This window comes from Neodiprion fabricii, chromosome 2 (assembly GCF_021155785.1).
Source record: "Neodiprion fabricii isolate iyNeoFabr1 chromosome 2, iyNeoFabr1.1, whole genome shotgun sequence".
In the NCBI taxonomy this organism is placed as follows: Eukaryota; Metazoa; Arthropoda; class Insecta; order Hymenoptera; family Diprionidae; genus Neodiprion; species Neodiprion fabricii.
In genome coordinates this window covers 7,181,451-7,204,599 of record NC_060240.1, presented here as the reverse complement: position 1 = coordinate 7,204,599, position 23,149 = coordinate 7,181,451, and the positions used below count along the sequence as shown (strand labels likewise).

Here is a 23,149-nt window from a genome sequence, read left to right as displayed (position 1 = left end):
AGGTTTCTCTCTGGTTGGTTCAACTACATCGTGGACCGTAGTGAACGTATGATTCGATTCATGCCTCATCGATGAGGAGCTGTTGAGGATGTCATGAGACGTAATGTGTAATTATTACAGTAGCAAACGCGATTAGAGTAATATGTGACATTGAAATAAAAAGTGTAAAGATTTTAAAAACCCTGTTGGTTTTATTATTCTATATACATACTGAAATTTACCGCTGGAGGTGGTAAATGCGATTCTCTTTACATCAAAGCCAGTAATTTTAACTTATGCGTATACAGAAATAATATTATACACTTGTTATCAAATTTTGCGTGTAAATTTTCTGTGATACCTCGAGTGATAGAAATGAATAAGTAAAAGAAAAAAAAAAGTTGTTGATATTAAAAAAGTTACTTAATTCGAAATCAGTAATTAATTCCAATCATTTCATCCACCCACCCAAGATAAATTATCTTCAAAGGGAGAAGAGAAAAAAAAAACTTCTTTCACACAACTATCCTGTACTTTTATGCATTATTAGTAAATAAATTCCAAGAAATACACAACAATACTAATCACTGATAAAGAAATATATTAAAGAGAATGACAGAAAGTTTGATCAACGAATGGCTCGCAGATTGTGCCGATCTTTCCCCTACCGAGTTACACACATTTGCAAATACTCTATCGCAAGACAATGAGATAGTGCGAGCTCTCTATGCCGTACTCGATGAGCGCAGCAAATACAGCCAGGTATAACATCATGAGAAACTTATTTTCAGTTTATGGTAGGGAACAGTGTTTTTTGCAAATCTATATATATGATACTTGTTATTAAATTTTTTAGCTCGTCGATACGGTCTGCAATCAACTATATGGCTTTTATCGATCCAGAGAGATTGAACTGCAAAGATTTACACTGCAGTTTCTACCGACGCTGATATACATTTATTTAAATTCTGTTGCTCATGGTGATAAAAAGGTAACGTGAATTGAATGGGACTAAAATATTGATAATCTTTTCAAAAATAATGTAAACATTACTTTTAGATTTTTCGTAGCTTGTCTATAGATTGCAGTTACAAAATTACATGAAGAAACGTGTGTATTTCTAGTTCATATATACAATGTGCCTTCTAATTATGATTATGACTAACCGCATGTTTCGCAACTTTAAAGGAAGTATCAATTAGCCTTACGTAACACAGTATCAAGTGTCATTCTTTCTGTTTATAAAAAAGATGATCTCGTTTTTCATCCACAGCAAATAGTATGTTCAGATTTTAATTGTATATGTATTACCTGTAATACATCATCTAGCTCCTTATTACGTATGGCCTTGTATCTTTTACCAGAGTTGCCGCACTGTAGAGACGCTGTTGATTGGTCTTTACAACTTGGAAGTGGTCGACGAGTCTGGACAGCCCAAAGCTGTTTCTTTCAGACTACCATCACTTGCTATGCCTTCAATCTACCATGAGGTCAGATATGAATACAAAACGGAATTCTGTTCACTCATTTTTATTGCAACTCATTTAATCACTGTTTAGCTTTCTTTGGTTTATGGTATCTGATGGATATCCTGACAATTTTACGTTTGAATGATCGCGTTCGCATCTATTAGAACATTTTCTAACAATTTGTGTTTAACAAATGCAGAATTCCGATGATATATATTTTTTTTTCTGTAGCCAATGAGCTTGGCTCCAGCTTCGCTGACCGAAAGTGCATTGCGTCGTTTGGAAGAATGCAATACTAAACTTGTCAGCTGGGGACCATTGCCACAAGTCGAAGCCCTCAATGCTCAGAATAGATTGAAAGTTATGACCGCTCTGCTTTTTGTCTACAATCAACAACTCAGTCGTCTTGATAAATCAGCTCTTGAACAGCTGGGAAAAGTTGCTACCAAGTCAGTTGATAGTAAAATTATACTGTTACGTAAAGTGAATCGTGTACCCATATTCTACAAGCAATTTCAATTATTATATATTCAATCCTTCTGCAAATTTGCTCGATACAACCGATTGTGTATGATTGCTATTTTTCAATTTAAAATACCTATTGCAGTCTCGTTTAAATAACCACCTTCATAATTACATTCCAGACTTGTGACACAAGGATTCACAAAACCAGGACACCATCAAAGATCATCATATGGAAGCGATTCAAGCTTTGTTCCGAGGCTTCTGCCTCGCATACCTGTATCAGCTCAGTTTCTCCTTGAGTTTCTCCATGCTGTATACTTTGCCATGTACGTAAGCAATGAAGTCCAGCTAAATGGCACATTATTTGCAACGAACTAGAGAGCAATAGAGTCCATGTAAATGTACTGTATATAGTTTTGACATTTGATCAAGTTCGGAGTGTACACCTTTATATTTGCTGCTTGTTTTATCATTCTGATTAGTGAGTCATTTCAGGTACAACGACTGTTGGTACGTCGGAAGCCAAGCACTTGAGGACATTCACAACAGAGCATGTTTTGAGGCATACCCAGACGTCATGTTGGTGACCAATGCAATTCGCAATTCCAGCAGCTCTGGCTCGTCGGGTAAGATCAAGTAATTTATCCGCATGCAATAATATTAAAAATTAACAGCATTATGTATGTTCCAGAAGAATCTAACATGTAACTAAAATGTCTCACTTTTTTTTTCAAATTCAGGGCAACCTGGTGATGGGCCTATGGGCATCAGTGTTGCACTATCCCCAGCAACAGCTACCGTTACAGTGTCCAAGTCAATGATTACCAATGCATCATTTCGTACAAAGAAGTTGCCAGGTAAGAAAATTTTTCATATTGACTGTAAATACATTTTTTTGTACAAATAAATTGCATAGGTATGTACTGTAGTATAACGCCTTGATCATAGACAGGGCGAAATTCTCCGCTGCTTCAAATTGTACCATATAACTATTTTCTGTATATTCGTTCTTCCATCAGTTAGTTCATCCATTTACTCATTTTCTTCTGTATAAACTGTGTACATATTCTGGAACTACCGCAATTCAGAATATAGGTATTAAAAATTTGTCTTAAAGGGACTTTGTGCATGAAGCATATAAACAAGTTAACAAGGTCGATCGATACGTTATTTATTGTTGTGGGATATTGGTTTCTTTCTTTATTTTTGGAACATTAAAATTGGATTCTAGTCTAGTTAGTTGTTTAATTGGATACGGTAGTTGTGATGATTGTTGAATGCTTTGTGGAACATAATTAATAAGTAAACCAAGCGGATGTGCATTCGTTGCACATATGTGTCATTAGACGATCTGGAGGAGGAATTTTTTGGATTGACTGAGCCCCAAACTGTAAGCGTCCAACAACAGCAGCCTGTTAATCCAACTAGCAGACATCGGACATGGCCTTGGAAACATTCTCAACAAAATTCTCCAGATGAGGAGGATATTGGTCAAAATAGAGCTAATTCCTCCTCATCCAAGGATAGTTCCAGGCGAGAAAGTATAAACAGCAACCAAAGCTCTCCGAGCAAATCTTCTCCTAAGAAGAAGAAAGATGAACAATTAAAGAAAGCTGAATCTCTGAGTACTCAGGATTCTGTGCATAGAAGATTGCGCAAAGAATCTAAAGACAGAAGTGTATCTCCTAGCGAGAGTAGAATGAGCGCTGGTGCTCGTCTTTATAGAGTTTTGGAAGAACAGAGACTGGATGAAGTTCTCGGGGAGCCTGTCAATTTGTATATTGGCAATAGTAGACCGGTTAGCCTCTGTTCTACTGCCGCTTTGTCGACAAATACATGGTATCAACAAATTTTAATCTATGATGCTGTCGCACCATCAAATACATTCAACAAAATATCCACATTGCAAAATTACTGGCTAATCAATGCCTACAATTCAAATTATCTACGCAATTGTACACCTGCACCACCATCTACACTCCGCTATCGTCACACAGGCAAAGGGTTGGCTTTAATTTAGATTCGCCACATACAAATACCCCCGATTACTACTCATGCGAATCGCATTACTGCAAATACAAAGATTTAGGGTTGCTTTCAATCCCACGAAATTGCATGTCGATGTATTTAGATTTGCACTCTATTGTAGTTCTAAACAATAGCAAGATGATTGGCATCTGCAAGTAGACGAACATTAGCCTGATTTTAGAATGAAGAAGTCTTGAATGATCAAGTTATTGATATAATCTTCCTTTGTAACTGAAATTGGCTATTGAAATTTTAACATAGGGAAGACACTGGCTTTGTTACATTGTTTTTTAAAAATGCTAGCAATTACATTTCTGCTTTCCTTACTCATTTTCATTTGTAGTGCTACGAGAATTTTTGGCACTGTTGTGCTATCAATAAATGGTGCCTAATGCCTTAAATGGATTAGTAAAAGAAAATTCCTTGAATGATTGCATCTATGTTTAAGATGAAATCAGGCACTGGTTTTGTTCATCAATAAAAAAAAAGATGTTTCGAATGTTACATGCTTTTCTTTTTCCTTTGTGCAGATGATATTCCAATTCAAACAGCAAAGGATGACTCAGGGGGAGAAGGTAAGGGCAACCTAGTTTCTATCACAGAAGAGCAGGAAACAGGCGACCCAAATCGTGCTGGCTCTATGCGCCAGGCCAAGGATTCTAAGGCTACCTCGAAAATTCCGAACTTTCCTGGATTAGGAAAAAAGCCCAAGGATAAAGATGGAAAGTCAGCGAAAAATGGTTATGTCACAAATATTGATAAGGATAAAAAAATTGGATCATCACAGATGTCATCAAAAGAGAACATAAAAGGTAGTCGTTCTATGCTTAACAACGACAGCCAAGAAGTTGAGGGCTCTGTAAATGGAATTTCCACAAGAAAGAAAAATTCTGATACCAATCCCAGTGCATCAGACTCCAGTATGGCTTTGATTGAAAACGAACGGCTGGTCAAAGTTCCTGATGTCACAGAAGATATCAATTCAGAAACACCTTTAACATTAAGAAACCTTAGTGAGTCAGAATCGTTGAATAATTCTGTTCAAGTTAGCTCTGTATGAGCTTGTAGAAATCCAGAATCAAAATAAATTAAGGATGTAGGATACCGATCAGTAAATTGCGAATCCGAAACACACCTGTTTTGTGTGAACTTTGAAAATAATTCGAGGCCTATCAGAAAGTAATACAGGGTAACGTAGCACGGTATCCCATATTCTTAGTACAGTAAAGTTTATTCAGAAGGGAGAGAGCAACTAATCAAAACTATAAGTAAGAATGTAAAATTGCAATAAATAAACGATTTGTTGAGTTGCTCTCTCTCTACTTGACTTTTAAGTTATATAACAATTACTTGTCGACGAGGCCACGCAGTCGCTGTTCATTATAATTGACGTGCGTAAGAGCCTGAATCAAACATTGTTGAGTTTATATAAATATACATTATACCCGTAGCTCTCATTCCTTGGAGTGAAATGTTATTGTTAGATAAAAAAAAAAAAATTTATTCTTCGAAGACACGGGTCAACTCTAAGCCAATTTAAATTTAAAGGCAGTGGGGATGCTTCAGCATTTTCAAACTTGCCTATTGCGACCGAATATTCCATAGATTTATTAAAGTTAGAAATTAATTGGTAACTTTTGAAATCAGAAAAGCATTACTAATATCTATTGGTAAATTGGAAAGTTTGCTCTGGTTCGGAAAACTTTTATTAAGTTTTAGAAACACACCTTCAAAATCATCAAATTTATGTTTCACCTGCTTTGACCGAATAGGTCACTTTCTCGATAGAGTAATCTGCTTTTGTTAAATAGATAGTTAACGAACTCAGATCTGTAATTTTGGCTTGGAAACGTGAGGTTCTTGCTGATTGAATGGTGAGGGAGTGACCCATGCCGTTAATTGGTGGAAATGTAGTCTGTAGCCAAGTGAGGTCTCAGCGGCTTCCGTACTTTTGGAATCTATAGTGGATTATGTATTGAAATAATATAATAGTAAACTTCCTATTAATACCGAACACTCGGTACATCCTTGGTAACGATGAATTCAAACTTCACCCGTACATTAGTATCTATAATTACATATAGAATTCACAGACAACTGGAATAACGTACTCTACTAAGCTTACTACTTACCAAGCTAAGGGAATAATAAGATTATGCTAATATTGACACGTTTTACAAGACGATTGTAGAAAACTGATCTTTCAATGTAAATTTTTCAATGTAAATTTTTCAAGTTATTATCATCATTATAATCATTATCATTCATTGACTGAATCATTTAATCTTGAATTTTATCACTGCTGGCATTGTTACTTATTCGTATTATTTACTCAAACTAAAGTAACAAGTGAAGCAGCGATATTAGAACAAAAATATTATAGACATTATTTTGAAGTGTTTCAATTTTGGAAACTAAGTTTTGCTGATTGATTTATATTCATTTATATTTGTTATACGGATGATCAAACAACTTAATTTATTTTCTATAATTTTCGTAAGTTATTTTAGAAATTAGGAAACCTATTATTTTATAGGGGTGTTGTTTTGCATAAAATAATTATACACGATAATCTCTCAATACATTCCCTTATTTAGTTATTACTTTTGCTCCTTAGGATTGGAAAAAAAGTTTTTGTTCGGAGAAACAAGTTATGGTATGATATATACCAAGTCCTTATTCATTTCCTCTGCATACCTATGTTATAACTTAGGTCTGAGACATCATCAATGGTAAGAGGATGTGTAGAATACTGGGTGTCCATTATTCCAGGGTAATGACTGGTTACGTTTGTAGCGCTACAAATTATTACGTATTCCTTACACAGAGTTGTCTAAAAAATTTGAGCATTTATTACCGTTATGTGAAATATTATTGTTACACATTTGAAAATAATTATTTTTTGCCGTATATCACAGTCTGAAGCATTTTCAAATTAATAAAAATATAATAGAAATCTTGCACCATGTACACAAGAACAATGATTGAAAATTTCTCTTGTAATCATTACTTGTAATCATAGATTCTTGTAGAATTATATTATAGCTTCTTCGAATAAACTGTAGCAAGTGAATCGAGCAAATTATGAACTTCCTTATCATAAGCTTGATATAGGAAATTACAATGTTTCAGGCATAATGTTTTTACTCCTATAGATCCAAAAGATTTACTGGACTGGAGGTATCAGAAAGAAAATCAAACAACTTTGCTGTGTTTGTCTTTCATGATTTCGAAAAAATACGGCTTCTAGTTGCAATTAGTTAATTATCGGAGTTCTCTCCGTCCACAGTTTTTCAATCTCGATTTCCTGAAATTATTTTGGTGAATATTTAAGTGATTCATAGATGTTTCGTATTCATTGAAAATTCAATTGACTACTAGACTGAAAAAATATGAGGAAATACCTTCTGTATCTCACTAGTATACATGTCTTGATAATCCTTCAGAATATGGGCAATTTCTTCTTCTAGTTTCGTGATTGTTTTACTCAATAATTCTCTTTTTGTACGTGATTGTTGATAACGAATTGAAGCTTCTTCGAACTTATTTTGAACTTCTTCATTTCGACTATAAGTGGGAAAAGACACATTGCAACAACGTATAATTATCCACCAATAAAAAAGGAAAGTGTTGATATATTTATCACCTCAGTAATTTGTTATGCATTTCACGCTGTGGTGCGAGATGCTGCTGGCATTGAGCTTGCGCTTCGTTGACCATTATTGCATCGCTGTCATCATTAACTGGGTTTGCCACTTCCTCACGCAATATTTGTATCTTATCTTGCATTTCGTTTAGTTGTTTTGAGATCTCAGATTGTACTTTATCCAGGTCCCTATATACCAACAAATGCATTGCATTGAAATGAAAGACGATTTCTTCTTACTAATATGAATAGTTCTGGCTAAATAAAATCTTATCTAAAAAAATTGAGGATTGTCTTAGATATAAAAGTAGATTGTGTAGCAAGGAGACAAAGTAGGTCTCTTGAAGCAGAGTCTAAGTTTGCAAGGCGAATATTGCAAATATACGAGGCGTACAGAGACTTCGCCGCCATTATGCATTCGATAGTTTAGTTACAAAAGTATGGCACACAAGTTTTTTGGTACTGTTGCAGAAATGATTACTTTAAGTACAAAGCACTTGAAAAAAAGACACGTAAACATTTTTTCCCTTTACTCAATATGACCAAAGAAATATTAGATATGACTTTCATTGTTCAAATAGTCATCTGAATGACTTACACAGATTTATGATGAACATCCTGCACTTTAGAAAACTTTTCATGCTCGTGAAGAATGAAATCTTTGACTTTTTCAAACTGACTGTTTAGCTCGATCTTTGCGCGCAGTTTTTCTACCAGTGTTTGAAGTTTCTCTTCTTTTTCAGCACATTGCTGCCCTGTATTTGCTAGTTGTGCCTCATATTCTTCTGGTGACTCAACAATTGTAGATTCCATTTCAGCTATATTTTCGTTTATCTGTTTGAAAATAAACCACTCTTCTAAACCGATAGTAGAAATTAGACAGTTACATTTTATAACTTATTATGTTGTTACATGTACAAACTTCGATTGTTTTGATGAAAGGAGGTTTCCTTCATGGTTTTTGGGTTACATAGAAATTATAGTACCTTAAAAAGTTGCTGCTTAATTGATTCATGGTTTTGTTGTTCCTTCTCTTTGGTCAACTTGGCATTTTGCGCTCGTTCTTCGTCAGTAGCATGAGCTTTATTTCTTTTCTCAAGTCGGGCTTTTATCTCTTGAATTTGTTTCACATACTATAAAATCGCAGTAAATATTTAAAAATACATCACAAGATGTAGTAAAGCTAATTTTGTCTGTGATTTTTATTAAAGGAACAATTTCACAAAATTTCGTGAAAGAGTCAAATATATTATAATGAATAGTTTGGATAATTAACCAAGTTTAAAGTCAAGTTAATCTCTCCAAGACATGACATATAGTATTACTTTTTCTTTATGAGCTGATTTCTTGGAATTTTCTAGTACTATGTCCTTACGAAACTGCATATTCTTATCTTTCTTTTCCACATGTTCATTCAAAGTATTCAATCTCGTCAATATAGTATTCAAAGGTTCTATTAGTTCTTCAGATTTATTCTGTGCATAGAGAACAAAATTCACTAGTGTCCCAATCAATCTCCTAGCTCTCTTCTGACCTGTAACATGAATCTCAGCTTGGAGTGTTTGTAAAATTCAAATACCAAAGAGTATACTAAAGCGAAAAAAGACCTTGATCTAGAGATGAAGAACAAATATCTTCATGATCGCTTTTGAATAATTCTTTTTTTAAAGAGGATTCAAGAAGCTAAAGATATAAATCTATCGAGATGTGTACCTGGGCTGGACAAATCGGTGATAAAAAAATCTTTTATAAAAATCTGGTTGCATATTTTCACCATCACTTGATGTAAATTGATTATGCTTATTATCTCGTGGTAAGTCTCTGAATAGGACAAGTTTTGTTCCTGTCCGAAAGTTGCCTGAAATTGTTGCAACACATGAAATATTGAATGTTAATATAGAATAATATAAAATATAATATAAAATAAAGAAGCTCCTGGTTTTGCTGACACTATTTTTTCACTTACTCTTTGAATTGTATTCCCGTCAATTGAGAATCCTGATAGGAAAGTCAGGACAACTTTTATCATGCATTCTGAAGTTGGATTTTTCACCTCCTCTAGAGAAACAGGATAATTTGTTTCCACAAGGATGGTATATACCTTTTCAACATCTTTATCCATGGCAAAAACCTAAGAACTTGAGTAACAAAGATAAAACTGGTCAACAATGTTTTTTGCCATAAATTAAATCATACATTTTTTGTATCTTACATTCATAAGTATCAACAGAAAAATATTAAAAATGTTTGACTACATTGGAATACCTAGTAAAATATACGACAACGTATATATTTGACATTAAGCGGGCACATAAAAAAAAACGGTTGGTATGGTGGTTATTGGTTATTTTTTTGTCGATCAGTGTAATCAGGTGAAATGTCGATGAATTTTGACAAACATAAATAATACTGTAACAATTTCAATATCGCATAAACATACCGTTTATAATTTTTTGATGATAGTTGCCACACGAACTTGAATGTTAGTTATCTAATTTCTAGTCATTAAAACGATTTATAGTCGCTTGTGCTCAATATTTCACTCTTAAGTCAGTGGCACAATTTCTGACACTTCTCCAACGATTTAAATGCAAGCGTCCGCTGCGTTTTAACGGCCGGTTGTCTCTTTCCATAGATTATAACATTGGCTAAAGGTTGCCGTTGGTGGAATAACGAGGGTCCATATTCGTCAAACTCGGCATAGATGGCGCCAATGTTCTAGGATTGCTACAGTAAATACAGCGGTTTGACATTTTGTCAATCAAAAAATGAATTGAAAAACTCGTCCAAAATAATACTTATAGGACGGATGTACGGAACAAGGCTTACGACAGGTTTCAATAAAATAAGACTATGTTGGCCGGCTATGCATATGGTAATTTGTTAGAAATTTAATTACAAATAAAAAAAGGTAATAGAAATTTTATCAGTACATCGATTTTTGAGGGAGCTTCAGAGGAAAAGAGAAGATTTGCGACACTAAACATTTTACGAAGTGTTCATCATAACCAGCAGTAATGCAGGACCATTGTGGGTAACAACGGTAACAACCACAGTCTCCTGATTATCATAGGTAGCGTTAATTTTACCTCCATCACCACCAATAATTGAAATAGTATTTTTGAAAGCGCACTTCGTGGACGGAAGTTGTACTGTCCTACTTTTGTGCCCTGGTCGTTGTTGGGAAAATTTACATTTTTAAACTTCTACTAAAGCCTTAAGTACGTCAAGCCTAATCCCCAACATCTGCGGTTTAGAACTACGACAACGAAACCATAACTTAGTTAGAAAAAGTTGACGCAACGTTCTCATTTTACGACAACGGTACTGTCGTTGTACACAGTATACAGTCAAACCTATTCTCCAACATTCTACGTTTACGACTACGACAATGTGACCCACCATTGTACTCGCGCCTTAAGAACCCCTGCTATTAATCCGGTAGCTTCTTTATCGGAGGGAGCTGTGGGACATGCTATCCTGAGACACAAATCCCCATTAGGGTTATCGTCCTTAACAGTCTTCAGTCAATGCATTGACTGAAGATTGTTAAACTAACTAAGGGCAAACCCCGGCCAACGCAGGTGAAAGCGTGCGGTGGTAATAGCGGAGCTCTACTATATGAGAATGGATTGGTTACCGACGTCCGTTTATCGTTCCAAAAACCTACTTCTTGTCAGAGGGCGCTGGTACATCCGAGACACGAGAACGGCAAGCACAGATTTTCAAACATTTATTACTTATTGACGGTATAAAATTATGACAATACAAATGTCAAAAATAGCCGATCAGCAATTGAATAAACGCGCGAAAAGCTTTGAAGCAAGAAATGAACTATTTAAGTAACTTGCATTTTTCCCCGATCCTTTCTGATGGCTCATTTCTCCACATTATTGTTAGTCAGCGATTTCTAATTTTTATTTGGTAACGATGATGAATTTGAGAATCATAGCAACGTTTGTAAATTGAAAGAAAATTCCCAGTTTTCAAACACTACAATAAAAGCTCACTATATAAAATATTCCTGCTCTGCCTCTCATATTTTACATATATAATTTCGGCTACCTACTACGGAATCGGCTAGCGATTACGGAAAGATTGTGGCTCAATAAGTACGTCATCAAAGTCGAAATGTCGGGTATCCAAGCATAGAGAGTTTCTTCCAGACTTGTGGCAAATCCTTTTGCGCGTGAGATATTCATCCAATCGGATGCATACCGCGAATACCTGTTGCTTTTACGGAATATTACTGCCGGTAACCGAATCTGATCTCATAAAGACTCTAGAGTGCTCTAGAGATGCCCTCTGTCTCAGGATCTCGAAGCGAATACTAAAAATAGTTATTTCATGCTTGCGTTTACATGATCCGATCGCAAGTATCTGAATCTTCGTCAACTTGATATGTTTTCTCCACAACCTTAGATTTTGCCGCCAAAAGTCCCCTGCACTGAGAACTTTGCGGTTAAATTTCTAAAGTGAATACATAGAACGATCTGGAAGTCTTGTCCGCCTATTATTGACCCTTTAAGAACGGATTCAGTATCATACCTCAACATATTAATTTTATAAAAACACATTTAGATACGTATGAATCCTCATGAGTTCATATCTCTTCTAAGACTTGATGGCCAAATTCTCATAACAATGTATAGCTGTTGCCTACTCGGTGCTCTTGTTAGGTGAATTAAGGGTCACGTGTGACTCGGCCGCTCTGTAGGTGAAGCATACAAGAAAGCTCGAGAATGACTGACGTAATTGACGATGCCTTCAGATATTTACCGTAAGATCTGATGGCGGAGAATCGTTAGCAGCGCGCGAGACTTTTTGTCTCCCTAAAGATCACATCGTTATTATTATTTATCGAATCCCTATTATTCTTTTTCACTTTTTCTTCTCGTTCTTCTGTTTTTTCTCGCTTACGTTTACCTTCGCTTTGGCATGCGGCTGTCTCAGGTTTTATTATTGCATAAGTTAACAAGCAATTAGGACCTTCTTCACAGCGTATAATTATTTAGAAATTTTAATGAGCTATACGCGTATCTCTGAACCGTGACTTTGTTCCTTTCCAATTTTGTCTTTTCGCTCTAGATACCTTGTTTTTCAATTTCATTTATTCTTCTTTAACATGCATATACTTTGCTATCGTTTACTCTCTGCATGAGTATATGTATACAGTTACACACACTAAAAGACTGGTTATCCGGCGCGAAATAACAAGTCTGTTACCTAATCGGGCGGGGCACTTGGGATATAACGATGAAAATGAACAGGTTTGAAATTCGAATATCTTTCGGCCATTATGGCGGTAATTGGTACCTACCTACGCGCAGTGACGTTCTCTGCAATATCAAATACTTCAAAGCTGTAGCTATTATTGATTGCCTGAAAATCACTGGATTGAAAAGGGCGATACCGGATTGAGTCTGTTGTTCCGTTAATTAAAAAAAAAATCAGGAAACTCGAAACTACAGCATACAAGTCATGTTTTTGTCACTACGAAAACCGGTTTTATTTTCACCGATATAAATCACAGTGTTCCCGTATAAATTAACGAATTTAGACCACTGTGGAATAACCAGATATGGAAGGAATTTTCGATTCGTCTGTGAAAATGAAGAAGCCATTCGATCGGATCGACGATGCTATTGACTTGTCTGATAGTTACACAGCCACTTTGGAGTGTGAATTGTAGTGACAAGCAAATCAATATATATCAATAATAATTATACATTACGGTGTTCGATGTTATCAACGTTGATTCAGGGTCGCCTCTAATCGCGACGCGAAATTTGCGCTGCGATTTCACTTCCCGACCGTCTACCTGTAATTTACTCACACACAGATTATAGGTTTCATCTATAATCCGCATGGCACGGTGTGAATTAATAGATCGGAGTGAGTCTATAAGGGCTTAAGGTGACGGAAGCGAGACGTTTAAGCTTTGCAAGCTCATGGTGAATATGTTATTATTCCATACAACTCGTTATGTCAACCCCTTGTCTCCCCGCGTTCGCCCTCCATGGCAATCATGGCTCTACGCAGAGTCGGTACTTTGTGTATAATACACATATACTTAGACATCGGTATGCACATTAGAGGTGGATTTTGAATTAAATCTGTCGCCTGCTAATAGAGAATTAAACGGTTTTACACAGACCGGAAGAGCGAGGCTTAATTGTGGCCGATTCAAAGCTTCGCCTCTACGCTTTAAACGCTCATTGTAAAAGCTTTCGACGGAGAAAACACCGAGATACGAGACGCGATAAATTATCCTACGAGTAAATACATGTGTACACACGTATACGTATATATAATATATATATATATATATATACATACCTGCGTGTATCATAATTCTGTTGTAGAAATCAGAATTGCAAAGCCAACCAAAATTCTACACGGCTACCCGATGAATAAACATCTGTGCAAATCTCGACGATACCTGCACCATGCTTTTTATGGATTTCACTTTGCGGAACGAAAAAATCTTAAAGACATGCACGAACAACGCTTGCTTCAAATTAGGACTGTGAATCTATTTAGAACGTGATCATAACGAACATATTCACGTAATTCGAACCGTTTTTGATGGCACAATCTCGGCGATATGGGAAATCGATTCATCGTGGTTGAACTGACAGGAGTTGCGGAACCGAATTGAACGGAAAGTCGATCTCAGCTCTTCATCTTTATACGCATCACTGAATTGACCTGTGAAGCAAGCGGTTATAAGAATCAAAGATGATTAGGTTGGAAATTCAAACTTTGATCGAATGCGAGGATAGTTGTCAGCCAGAGAAATACAGCGACTCGATCAAACTAATTCCCGACAGTTTATACAGGTCAGTTCTAATGCAGGTAGAGACAGTCGAAATTCATCAGTGCAATTTACCGGGCAGGTAACTCGGCGAGTAGATTGTATTTACTAAAATGTTATAGCATTCAGAAACTTTTTACCGCAGATGAGCAATTAATTCATTTGCTGTCCATAAATACAACAAAACAACAACGACGATAGTAATTTTGATCGAGCCATTCGCACGGAATACTAAGTAAAAAAAGGTGCCAACGGAGATGAAATATTTTGTGAACATTTTTTTTTTCATTTTTTTTTTTATCCCCCCTTTAGTTTAACTTTGTCGATCGATCGTAGTTTTATTTTTGAAATTAGAATGGCTCCCGTTTTTGCATATGAGAACCGATATTCCCGCGATCCGGAAAGCCCGAATGATATTCAGGACAGCCATCGTATTTCGACTCACTCGAAAGATCAGCGACGTGGTTGAGGGAAGGTAATCTCACGGTTGGCTAGCGATGGCTCGCTAGTTTACCCTTTGGAAGAAGCAATGCCATGCGTCAAGACGCGCTCGTGTTAATCCGATAAAGCCCCAGCGACCCTCTAAAGATGTGATAATTATCCCGGGAAGTTTGTAGGATTACTCCTCCTGCCAAATCGGCAAATTACTTCAAACTTAGAACTGTCTCGATTAACAGAATAACGCCGCGGTTATGACAACTCGAAGCTTCTTCTTCGTCTCATTCGATTCGATTAATATTTCCAAATACCATGGGTTCCAAGATCGACGATTCACGGAGAGAATAAAAGAACGGATTTTGCTCAAAACTGGAGAAAAAGACGCATCAGATTTTGTTGGTAAAACAATTAGTTCGTAATATGCAGAATTTGTTCTAGAAATAGTGAAAACTGTTTTTTTTTTTTTTTTAAATTAATAACCTTGATGCGTTCCTTTTTTTCTCCAGTTTTCGGTAAAGTTTGCTCTTTTTCTTCTCACCAAGTTCAATTACTACTGTAATATTTCACTCACGAGTAATATTATGAAAAACGTAATTTTTTCGAAGACCAAATAATGTATTCAACGCATCGTTTCCGAGACGAGGAAGCTCGAATAATTTTAGCTTGAATGTATTACAAATTTCCAGTCGTCGTAGATAAACGAGAAGCATTTATGTGCCGGACGTATTCAAATTGCGACATACGTCATAAGCCGCTGTCGTGTGTATTTGTTTCCTTGATTGAAATTCTGCCTCCGGTGTGCCTGCTTCTTAAATCTTCATATTGTTGAAAACGAAAGTAAGTTCACTAAAATTTAGTAGGCGTCCTAAATTTCACTGTATTATATAATGTGTCGTAAACTTTATCGAGTTCACCTTATCTTTCATGAAAATTCAGATGCACATTTGTATTAAGTTGGTTACACAGTTGTAAACGTTATAATTGCTTCGCAAACATTCGTTGTTGTATCCTTTCGTATAATAACACGTTAAATCTAAGAGAGAAATTTTCAACCCATTGATGCAGTGACGTGCTTTTCACTAAATCTCCCGCAGCTCGTAGAAAACAATTCGTATAATTTCGCAAAGTAAAACACGGCCGTTATTTGAGTTATATTAATTGTTATGGCGTAAACTGCTACAACTGGATAAGTTTTTCAGATTTATGGATCTTCAATCGATATATAACTACTGAGAAAACTCACTGGGATTTACTTTTCGCATATTTTTTCATTTCAACAAATTTGTTATATCCACTACGGTAATTACATTAAACATGTTCAAGACTGCGCCTTTATTTAAGTATCTTTTCTAGTTGAAAAAGTGCGGTTTAAGTACTCGAAAAAATGTCATTTTTAATTTGAAAGGCTGTTCAAGATTAAATTTTTCGCCTGAAAACTTGTAAAACATTACGTATCCATTGTAATGCGTGTAACTATTGTTAAAAGTTGAGGAAAATTCTGAAAAAAGTCAGACATTTTATTTGAAGGATACGGTATCGGAATAAGTTTAAAAAAAAAAAAAAAATTGTCCACCGCTAGATTTAATTCAGTTCCGAAAGGATTAAGGGCCGTTAAAAGGAATTCCGATCCCCGTATCAACGGCTGGGCTAAACGGACGCTAAGCGTTAGCAAAAAGAGAAATTAAGAGGAGAGTAGGAACCGGTAACCAGGAAGTGACTGACTCTGCGGGTGGCCGAGATATGTCTATGGGGTCCGGAGTGTCGCTGTTGCCGTTTAATCCCCGAGAAATAGGCGCACTCTAGGTTTCGTAAGAGTAATGCGTCTCCGACATTTACCGCGTTTCGTCGTTATTTCACCCGCGGTTTGACGGACAGGAAACGTGAGAAATTTCTACTCGTGCTTTTTGATTGTTATTCTACTTTTTACCTCAGCCGAAAACCGCACCAGTTTTGGACAGAAACAGAGAATTAGTCTCACAGCTGAAACGTAGAAGGTCTACTGTCTGTTGGTGAAACACTGAGTAATTGAAAAAATGTAGTAATCCGCAAAGAAAAAGATAGAAAAAAAAGAAAGATAGATTTGAGTTTGCCATTCAAACCAAAAAATATATTACACGGTCTACACTAACCAGTTACTAATTGTAATAAAATCTGAAATCTTCTTTTTTTTTTTTTGATCATTTTCAAACCGCTGTTGAAAGAAAGCAAACCTGAATTCCAGTAGCGTTTTTTTTTCTCCTAGTAACTGTAATAGATGAAATTCTTCACAGGATCGATGTTCAAGTAGTGGGTGAACCGAGGGAAGAAATATTCAGAAAATTATGGAGGAAACGTACTCCCGCATTCACATGTCGTACAATTCTTGCCCCATTTTTTTATTTTTTATTTTTCGATCGTATAGAGGAATCGAGTAAGTTCAACGTTTTTTCCCCGCCTCAAGGAAATTCTATTCAAACTGAATATAACTTGCTTACCTTTATAATAATCCATACTTTTAAATCTGTGTCTTATTATTTTGTTTTTTATTTGCTATTTTTTATAGCTCAAACTGTACACACGACGCATCCTTTTAACGATTTAATAGCCTCCTGTGCAAGATGAAATAAATTCCAGTAAATTACTGAACGTATAAGTGAAAAGCTCTCTACGTTCGAATTTCCGATTCAAGGCTCGAACACCTTATTGCCTTTATTGTATATTAAAATATACAGCCGATGGCCTGTACACGGAATTGAAATTCAATTCTCATCTTTTCCCAAGGATTCGACACATCTGATTCCACTTGGGAGCCCGCATTGTATCCGCATATCTTAATTCGTTTCTTCTCCCCCGGTTTTCCAGTTTTTCTCACCTTCGTAACGAGTCTCTGTATTAATATATTATATCTTCTTCAAAGCCGAAACGCAATTTGCTCACGTGTGGCAGTGCGATAATAAAAAGGAAGACGTAATTCAAAAAACAATTCCAATCGGCATGAAGTGTTGAGTACGTAAATGATTTGAAATATAAAACATCCCGATCTATGGCATTATGGTAAAAAAATTTTTTTCATTACAATTATTCGTCAGGTCAGTTTCCTTGGGAAATATCTTCGAATTCTATAATCGCTGCTGTTATGTGCATATATTTTAAAATAGAAAGGACGGATATTTCGTCTGCTACTCAGTGTAAGGTAAAAGGTAAATTGTTATCTGAAACTGTAATATCGATCCCAGAGGTTGAAAGTGTCGAACTGAATTTCCGGGTATAAAATATCTATTAGCTCTCGTTGAAAAGTAATCCATGGCTTGTTTGTCGAAAACTGATTGCGCTTCATTATTATTGATAATGGGATATCGCGTTAAGCTCCGTCAGCTCTAATCTCACGTCAATCATTCATTTTTGACAAAACTCATCCCGCGGTCTTTATACACTCAGAGTATTATCTGACTGTTTTGCAAGAAAAAAAAAAAAAATTAATAAATAAACGAATAAAAAAAAGAAAAGAAACAAAATTTGACGCTTTTGTTTTATTTTTATTGTGTGTATATTGTGTTGTTTCGTTCTTCCAGAAACATTGGCAAACGATTTTATAACGCGCCAATGAAACATACATAAAAGTACTCACAGAAATATATCAACGGCGGGTTAACCGAGTGTAAAGAACTCTCTTCAATCTGTTCGTATTTTTATTTTATCTCTCGTTGGACAAAAGGCGATAAAGTAACCGAACGACAAAAAGGGTTTGAAATACGTTAAAGTTAAAGCGACGAAGAATTCTTGCAGAATTATCTGTACCTACGTGCACGGCGAAATTTCGTCCAGACCTTTTATACAAATTGCAAATACTCTGGTCTTTTTGAAAACCCTGATTAACCCAAATCGAAATAACGTTACCTTTCAACGAGACGTGACCAGCTCACAATAAGTATGCCCCGAATTGTCGTAGTTGAATTTTTCGGAGGATAGCACTCAGTTACCATAATACAGTTTCAAGATAATGAATATCTCAACAAATAAACAATCCGTGTATGGATAAAAGTCAGTTACGTTACTATTTTTCATCATTTCGTTCGAATACAATTTCAGTCAATTATCCATTATCATTATTGCGTGGCAATGTTTATGCACGGAAATTTTCAGGATTTAAGATACTAGATAAATCCACCTGCATTTGTTACAATTTACAGTAAATTTCAACGAAATCTGCCTGCAGATATGCAATTCAGGATACATTACAACCAAGTCCGCCTGCATTTATGCAATTCAGGGTACATTACAACCAAATTGGCCTGCATTTATGCAATTCAGGGTACATTACAACCAAATTCGCCTGCATTTATGCAATTCAGGATACATTACAACGAAATCCGCCTAAATTTATGCAATTCAACGTACGTGTTAGCGTAATTTGCTTCCGCGAGTGTATTCCCAGTTGCCGAAATGCAAACGGATTTGGTTGAAAATATATCCAGAATTGCATGTATGCAGGCGGATTCATCCTTGCGACATAATGTGTTAAATTGCTCGCGTAAAATTTTTACGAAACAATTCTCGGTAGAAGAATAGACGGCAGGCAAGTGCATCGAGTGCCGGGGAAGATGTGTAATTACTTGATTTCCTTGTCGGGCGCATCGCGGTGGCTGTGCTCGGCTAATATTCAATTCCGTCCCATAAACTCTGTGTCCTGTTGCTTCGCGCCCACCCGCCCGACACTCAGCGGCGGTGGTGGCGGGCATTTAGGGGTGTGAGGGGCGTCCAGGGTGTTCGGGATGGAGGGAAAAGGGGGCGACGGTCACCCTCGAGCGTCCCGACGCCCGCGCCGCCGAGGATGGATATAAAGTGGTCGCGTGCTTGCAAGCTCAGTCACACCGGCGCCGAGTCACCAGCACGCAGCATCACCATCCCTCTCGAACTCGTTTCAGCAAGTATCTGCATAACAACAAACGAGGGTAGGAAAACTCCGCGAGCTCGACACACAGTCAACTTTCGTTCTTCGATTCGAGCTTCACGCAGCTTCCAAGGTACCGAATCGTATGCATTCATATTTCCATCACGCTTGTAAAATTTGTGCATCGTCCCGAGGATCGAAGGATCGTTTTCTTTCGTTTATTTTTATTTTTATTTTTTTTTTTCTTCTTTCTTTACTTTTTCGTCTTTCTACCGACAATGTTTCTCACGCGATGCATAATTTGCGACCGGAAATAATTGATCTCAATGCGGTTGAGACCGGCGCAGGCTTCTTGTTTGGTATGAACAATTATTCAGCCGATGCGGTATGCTCGGTACCGTTTGGATTGCAATTAGCGTAGGGAAGCCTTGCGGTATTGTCAATTAGCTGATTTAATATCGAATCTATTAGCGAGGATAGTTCGTCGAGATAGCGTGGTTATCTTTCGCTGACTGTACGGCGATTCGTTTACCGACCAATGGAAGATTTTTCTGCTGCACCTGAAAAATGGATCTTGAACCGTGGTCCGAATATACTTCGTTTAATTTTCATATCGTCAAACCTGCAGACTGCTACATCCTGCAAGCTTTGTCATCGTTTCCGTTCTCTGGCGTGAATTTAAATCCTCAATTCTGCCTCAAGTTGTTGAGATTAAAATCTTGGAGAAACAATAACGCTTTGTTTGCAGCGTGCAAATACAGCCGTTTGGTGAAACTCGGGCAAACTTTGACTGTCTATTTATTTTATTCAGCAAAATCTCAGAACCAGCTGTAAACTCGTAATCCGTTGTATGTATATCCACGCGAAAAGCTTCGCCGCTTTTCTTCGGCAGATACTAATAATTCATTTTATACCCACGCTCTGTGGCAGTCGCGTTTTCAGAAACTTTGTCACGTATCTAATTACCGTGGGACTCGACTGTAAATGGAAGACCGAAGCTTTGAGTACAGTTATTTTGTTGCGAAAAAGATTCGGGATAAATTGTTCGTGCAGGGTATAAAAATAGCGGGGAAATCGAGGCCAGAAATACAAGGCTAAACTAATTTCCTTCGAAACTCGAAGAATAAGGGATAATATACCTTATGCCTTACACGTTTGTAAGGTCCACCTGTTCGCAAGCCACTCATTGCATCAGATATGGAATGCTGTTCGTGATCACCGAGAAATCAGGACCCCGTGAAATTATCATTTTATAACGTCGTCCTACAACCTTCCGCACCCAAGGGGAATGAGAAAAAACTCTACGTACGACCCGAACGCAGTGATGAAAGAATTTCCAGTTCAGAAAATCACATCTTCGATAACCTTGCGAACGTTGCGATGACGTGTCAGGTGAAGAAATGATTTCAATTTATAACAAAACGAACGCACCGCCAATTCGTTTCAAAGTCAAAGACATTCTCGCGTCCGCGTCGGGTCCAAGGAATTCAGGGCATAAACGCGGCTCGAAACTCGAGGACCTCGGTAGAATTTGGAAAGTAGGATGGGATGATCACGAGATGATCGACAATCGATAAACGGCGGGGATCGAAGATGCACCGAAGCTGACCGGCTCGGCGACGCGGTCAATTTGATCCTCACCCCGGATCCGGTACCCCAAGGACATTAATTACGGCTACAAACACAATCTAATTGTAATCCGAAGCGTGTGTCTATTCTATTACTCAAAATTTCCATATAAATGGACTTTCCCACATTTCCCCCACACGATTTGGAAGTGAGATAAGTCCCGAGTTATAATCGAGTATAATAAACGCAAGGTTAATGTTTATCTTAAAAACTTCCTCTCTGAGGTTTCAATTTTTTCATTTTTTTTTTTTTTTTTATAATCCAATTCCTTTTCTTTATCCTGCTCCCTAGTCTTTTCAAGCACAAAAGTATCTCATTTTTTCGTAGCTTTATTACTCTTTTACCGCTTCAGCGGATAAAAATTCTTCATATATACATGAACACAGGTACGTAATCATTCATACGAAGTATTGAGTCTGAACGGATTTTCGAAATTCTTATGTTCTAAAGGAGAGCAAGTCGCTTCTAATTCCACGCGCAAGCTCGGCTGGATTAGAAGACGGAAAAAGACATTATTTCTTGAACGCGCGTATAGAATTCACGAAATCGGATTACCGCCCTGGGCGAGACGCATTCTTTGACGAAGACGTGCAGTGTTACCAAAGATCAAGTTAAGTTATCACTCGCCAAGTTGACCACGACCATATACATCGTACGTATAATACTTTCAAGACAATTTCATTCCACGGACTTTTTCTCCCTTTGACCGTAAGAGTCGATCCTAATTGTGTTTTTCCTTCAGCTCTTTCTTCTCTAAAAAGCAAAAGTGAGCACGCAAGGATGCATCCTTTTCTCGTTCTTGTTCGACCGGCGGGAAAATATCCAGATGACTTGACTGACTTAAAGGATGGATCGGCTTTTCAGACGATCTATGATAATTTGTGTAGTAAAGAATATAAGCCTGATTATATGTTGGAATCGAAAAAATAACCGTTCTAGTAATAAAACCTTTTCTCGATTTGTCGATCGTACGTGACAAGCAATTTTCAATACAGCTAAACTTTAGAGTTTTACCCGAAATTGAAACCCAAAATTACTCCTTTAGACGTTTGTTTTTACGAACAGTTCGGATTCCAGAATTCGACGCGTCGAAAACTGTGTCATATTTCGGTTGATTCAAAACCGTTTTACGAAAGCTCGATTTATCGAAGCAGGTACTGAAAGTACAGCAAACGAACGCCTTGCGAAGGCCGCTGTCAAATTTCCGGTTCGTGGATCACGGAGTAACTTTTGTGGTTCGCCAAAAATTTCGCGAGCTTTCACCGCGTCCCATGCTCCGCATAGTTATGCGCCTGTAATATATAGTGGGTTATATACCAAGGTAGGTAGCTGTATAAAACGTCAGGTTCCGCAGCAGGATCACTGGAGCTTTTCACCAAGTGTTTAATACTCCCTCCCCTCCCAATAGTCGGTTCCCACCTTTTAGAGATGATAAAACAGCATGCCCGATGCGACTTTGCTTTCAGAGCTACACGCAGTTCCATAGCCGTAGTGTATTTTATGTCCCATAGAGTAAATGCGACCGAGTGTGCGATACGCTTAATTCGACTTCTCGACGATATCCCATTTTCGTTTTATTCCCAATGCCGATAGTAAATCGCAAACAAAGAAAAAAAGAAAATCTCAAGCCGAAACGGAGTTTCAAGCTTTTAAAAATTTGCTAAAAAATCGCCAGGTATCTAAGCTTAGTTTTGATGCAGCTTTTAACAGCCTGCATAATGAAGCCTTGAGCTTTTAGTTTCTTTAACCTCGTCTCGAGAAAATTAACGAAAAATTGTTTCCTCACGCGTTTTTCACAAATCAAAGTT

General features: G+C 37.0%; 2 protein-coding genes across 5 annotated transcripts; one reads left to right on the top strand and one right to left on the bottom strand.

Annotated features, from left to right (window-relative positions):
* Positions 1-5: 5 nt before the first annotated feature.
* LOC124175465 (hyccin) lies at positions 6-6,521 on the top strand. Of its 3 annotated transcripts, none has more exons than XM_046555755.1 (9): positions 6-741; positions 836-970; positions 1,344-1,469; positions 1,680-1,897; positions 2,093-2,239; positions 2,409-2,539; positions 2,654-2,770; positions 3,260-3,752; positions 4,472-4,606. In XM_046555755.1, coding segments are annotated over exons 1-9 (1,518 nt in total). In that variant the 5' UTR covers positions 6-591; the 3' UTR covers positions 4,473-4,606. The 3 variants fall into 3 exon arrangements, with proteins under 3 accessions (XP_046411711.1, XP_046411709.1, XP_046411710.1); XM_046555754.1 differs by lacking the exon at positions 3,260-3,752 and having other exon boundaries at positions 19-107; positions 626-741; positions 4,472-6,521; XM_046555753.1 differs by lacking the exon at positions 3,260-3,752 and having other exon boundaries at positions 16-741; positions 4,472-6,521.
* LOC124175466 (probable kinetochore protein nuf2) lies at positions 5,793-10,229 on the bottom strand. Of its 2 annotated transcripts, none has more exons than XM_046555757.1 (9): positions 10,028-10,229; positions 9,554-9,718; positions 9,301-9,445; positions 8,913-9,121; positions 8,574-8,720; positions 8,186-8,421; positions 7,588-7,776; positions 7,346-7,508; positions 5,793-7,248 (listed from the first exon to the last, which is right to left on the bottom strand). In XM_046555757.1, exons 2-9 carry the CDS (start codon positions 9,707-9,709, stop codon positions 7,198-7,200), a joined length of 1,296 nt encoding a protein of 431 aa, XP_046411713.1. In that variant the 5' UTR covers positions 9,710-9,718; positions 10,028-10,229; the 3' UTR covers positions 5,793-7,197. The 2 variants fall into 2 exon arrangements, with proteins under 2 accessions (XP_046411713.1, XP_046411712.1); XM_046555756.1 differs by having other exon boundaries at positions 9,554-9,725; positions 10,028-10,227.
* Between the last annotated feature and the right edge of the window lie 12,920 nt (positions 10,230-23,149).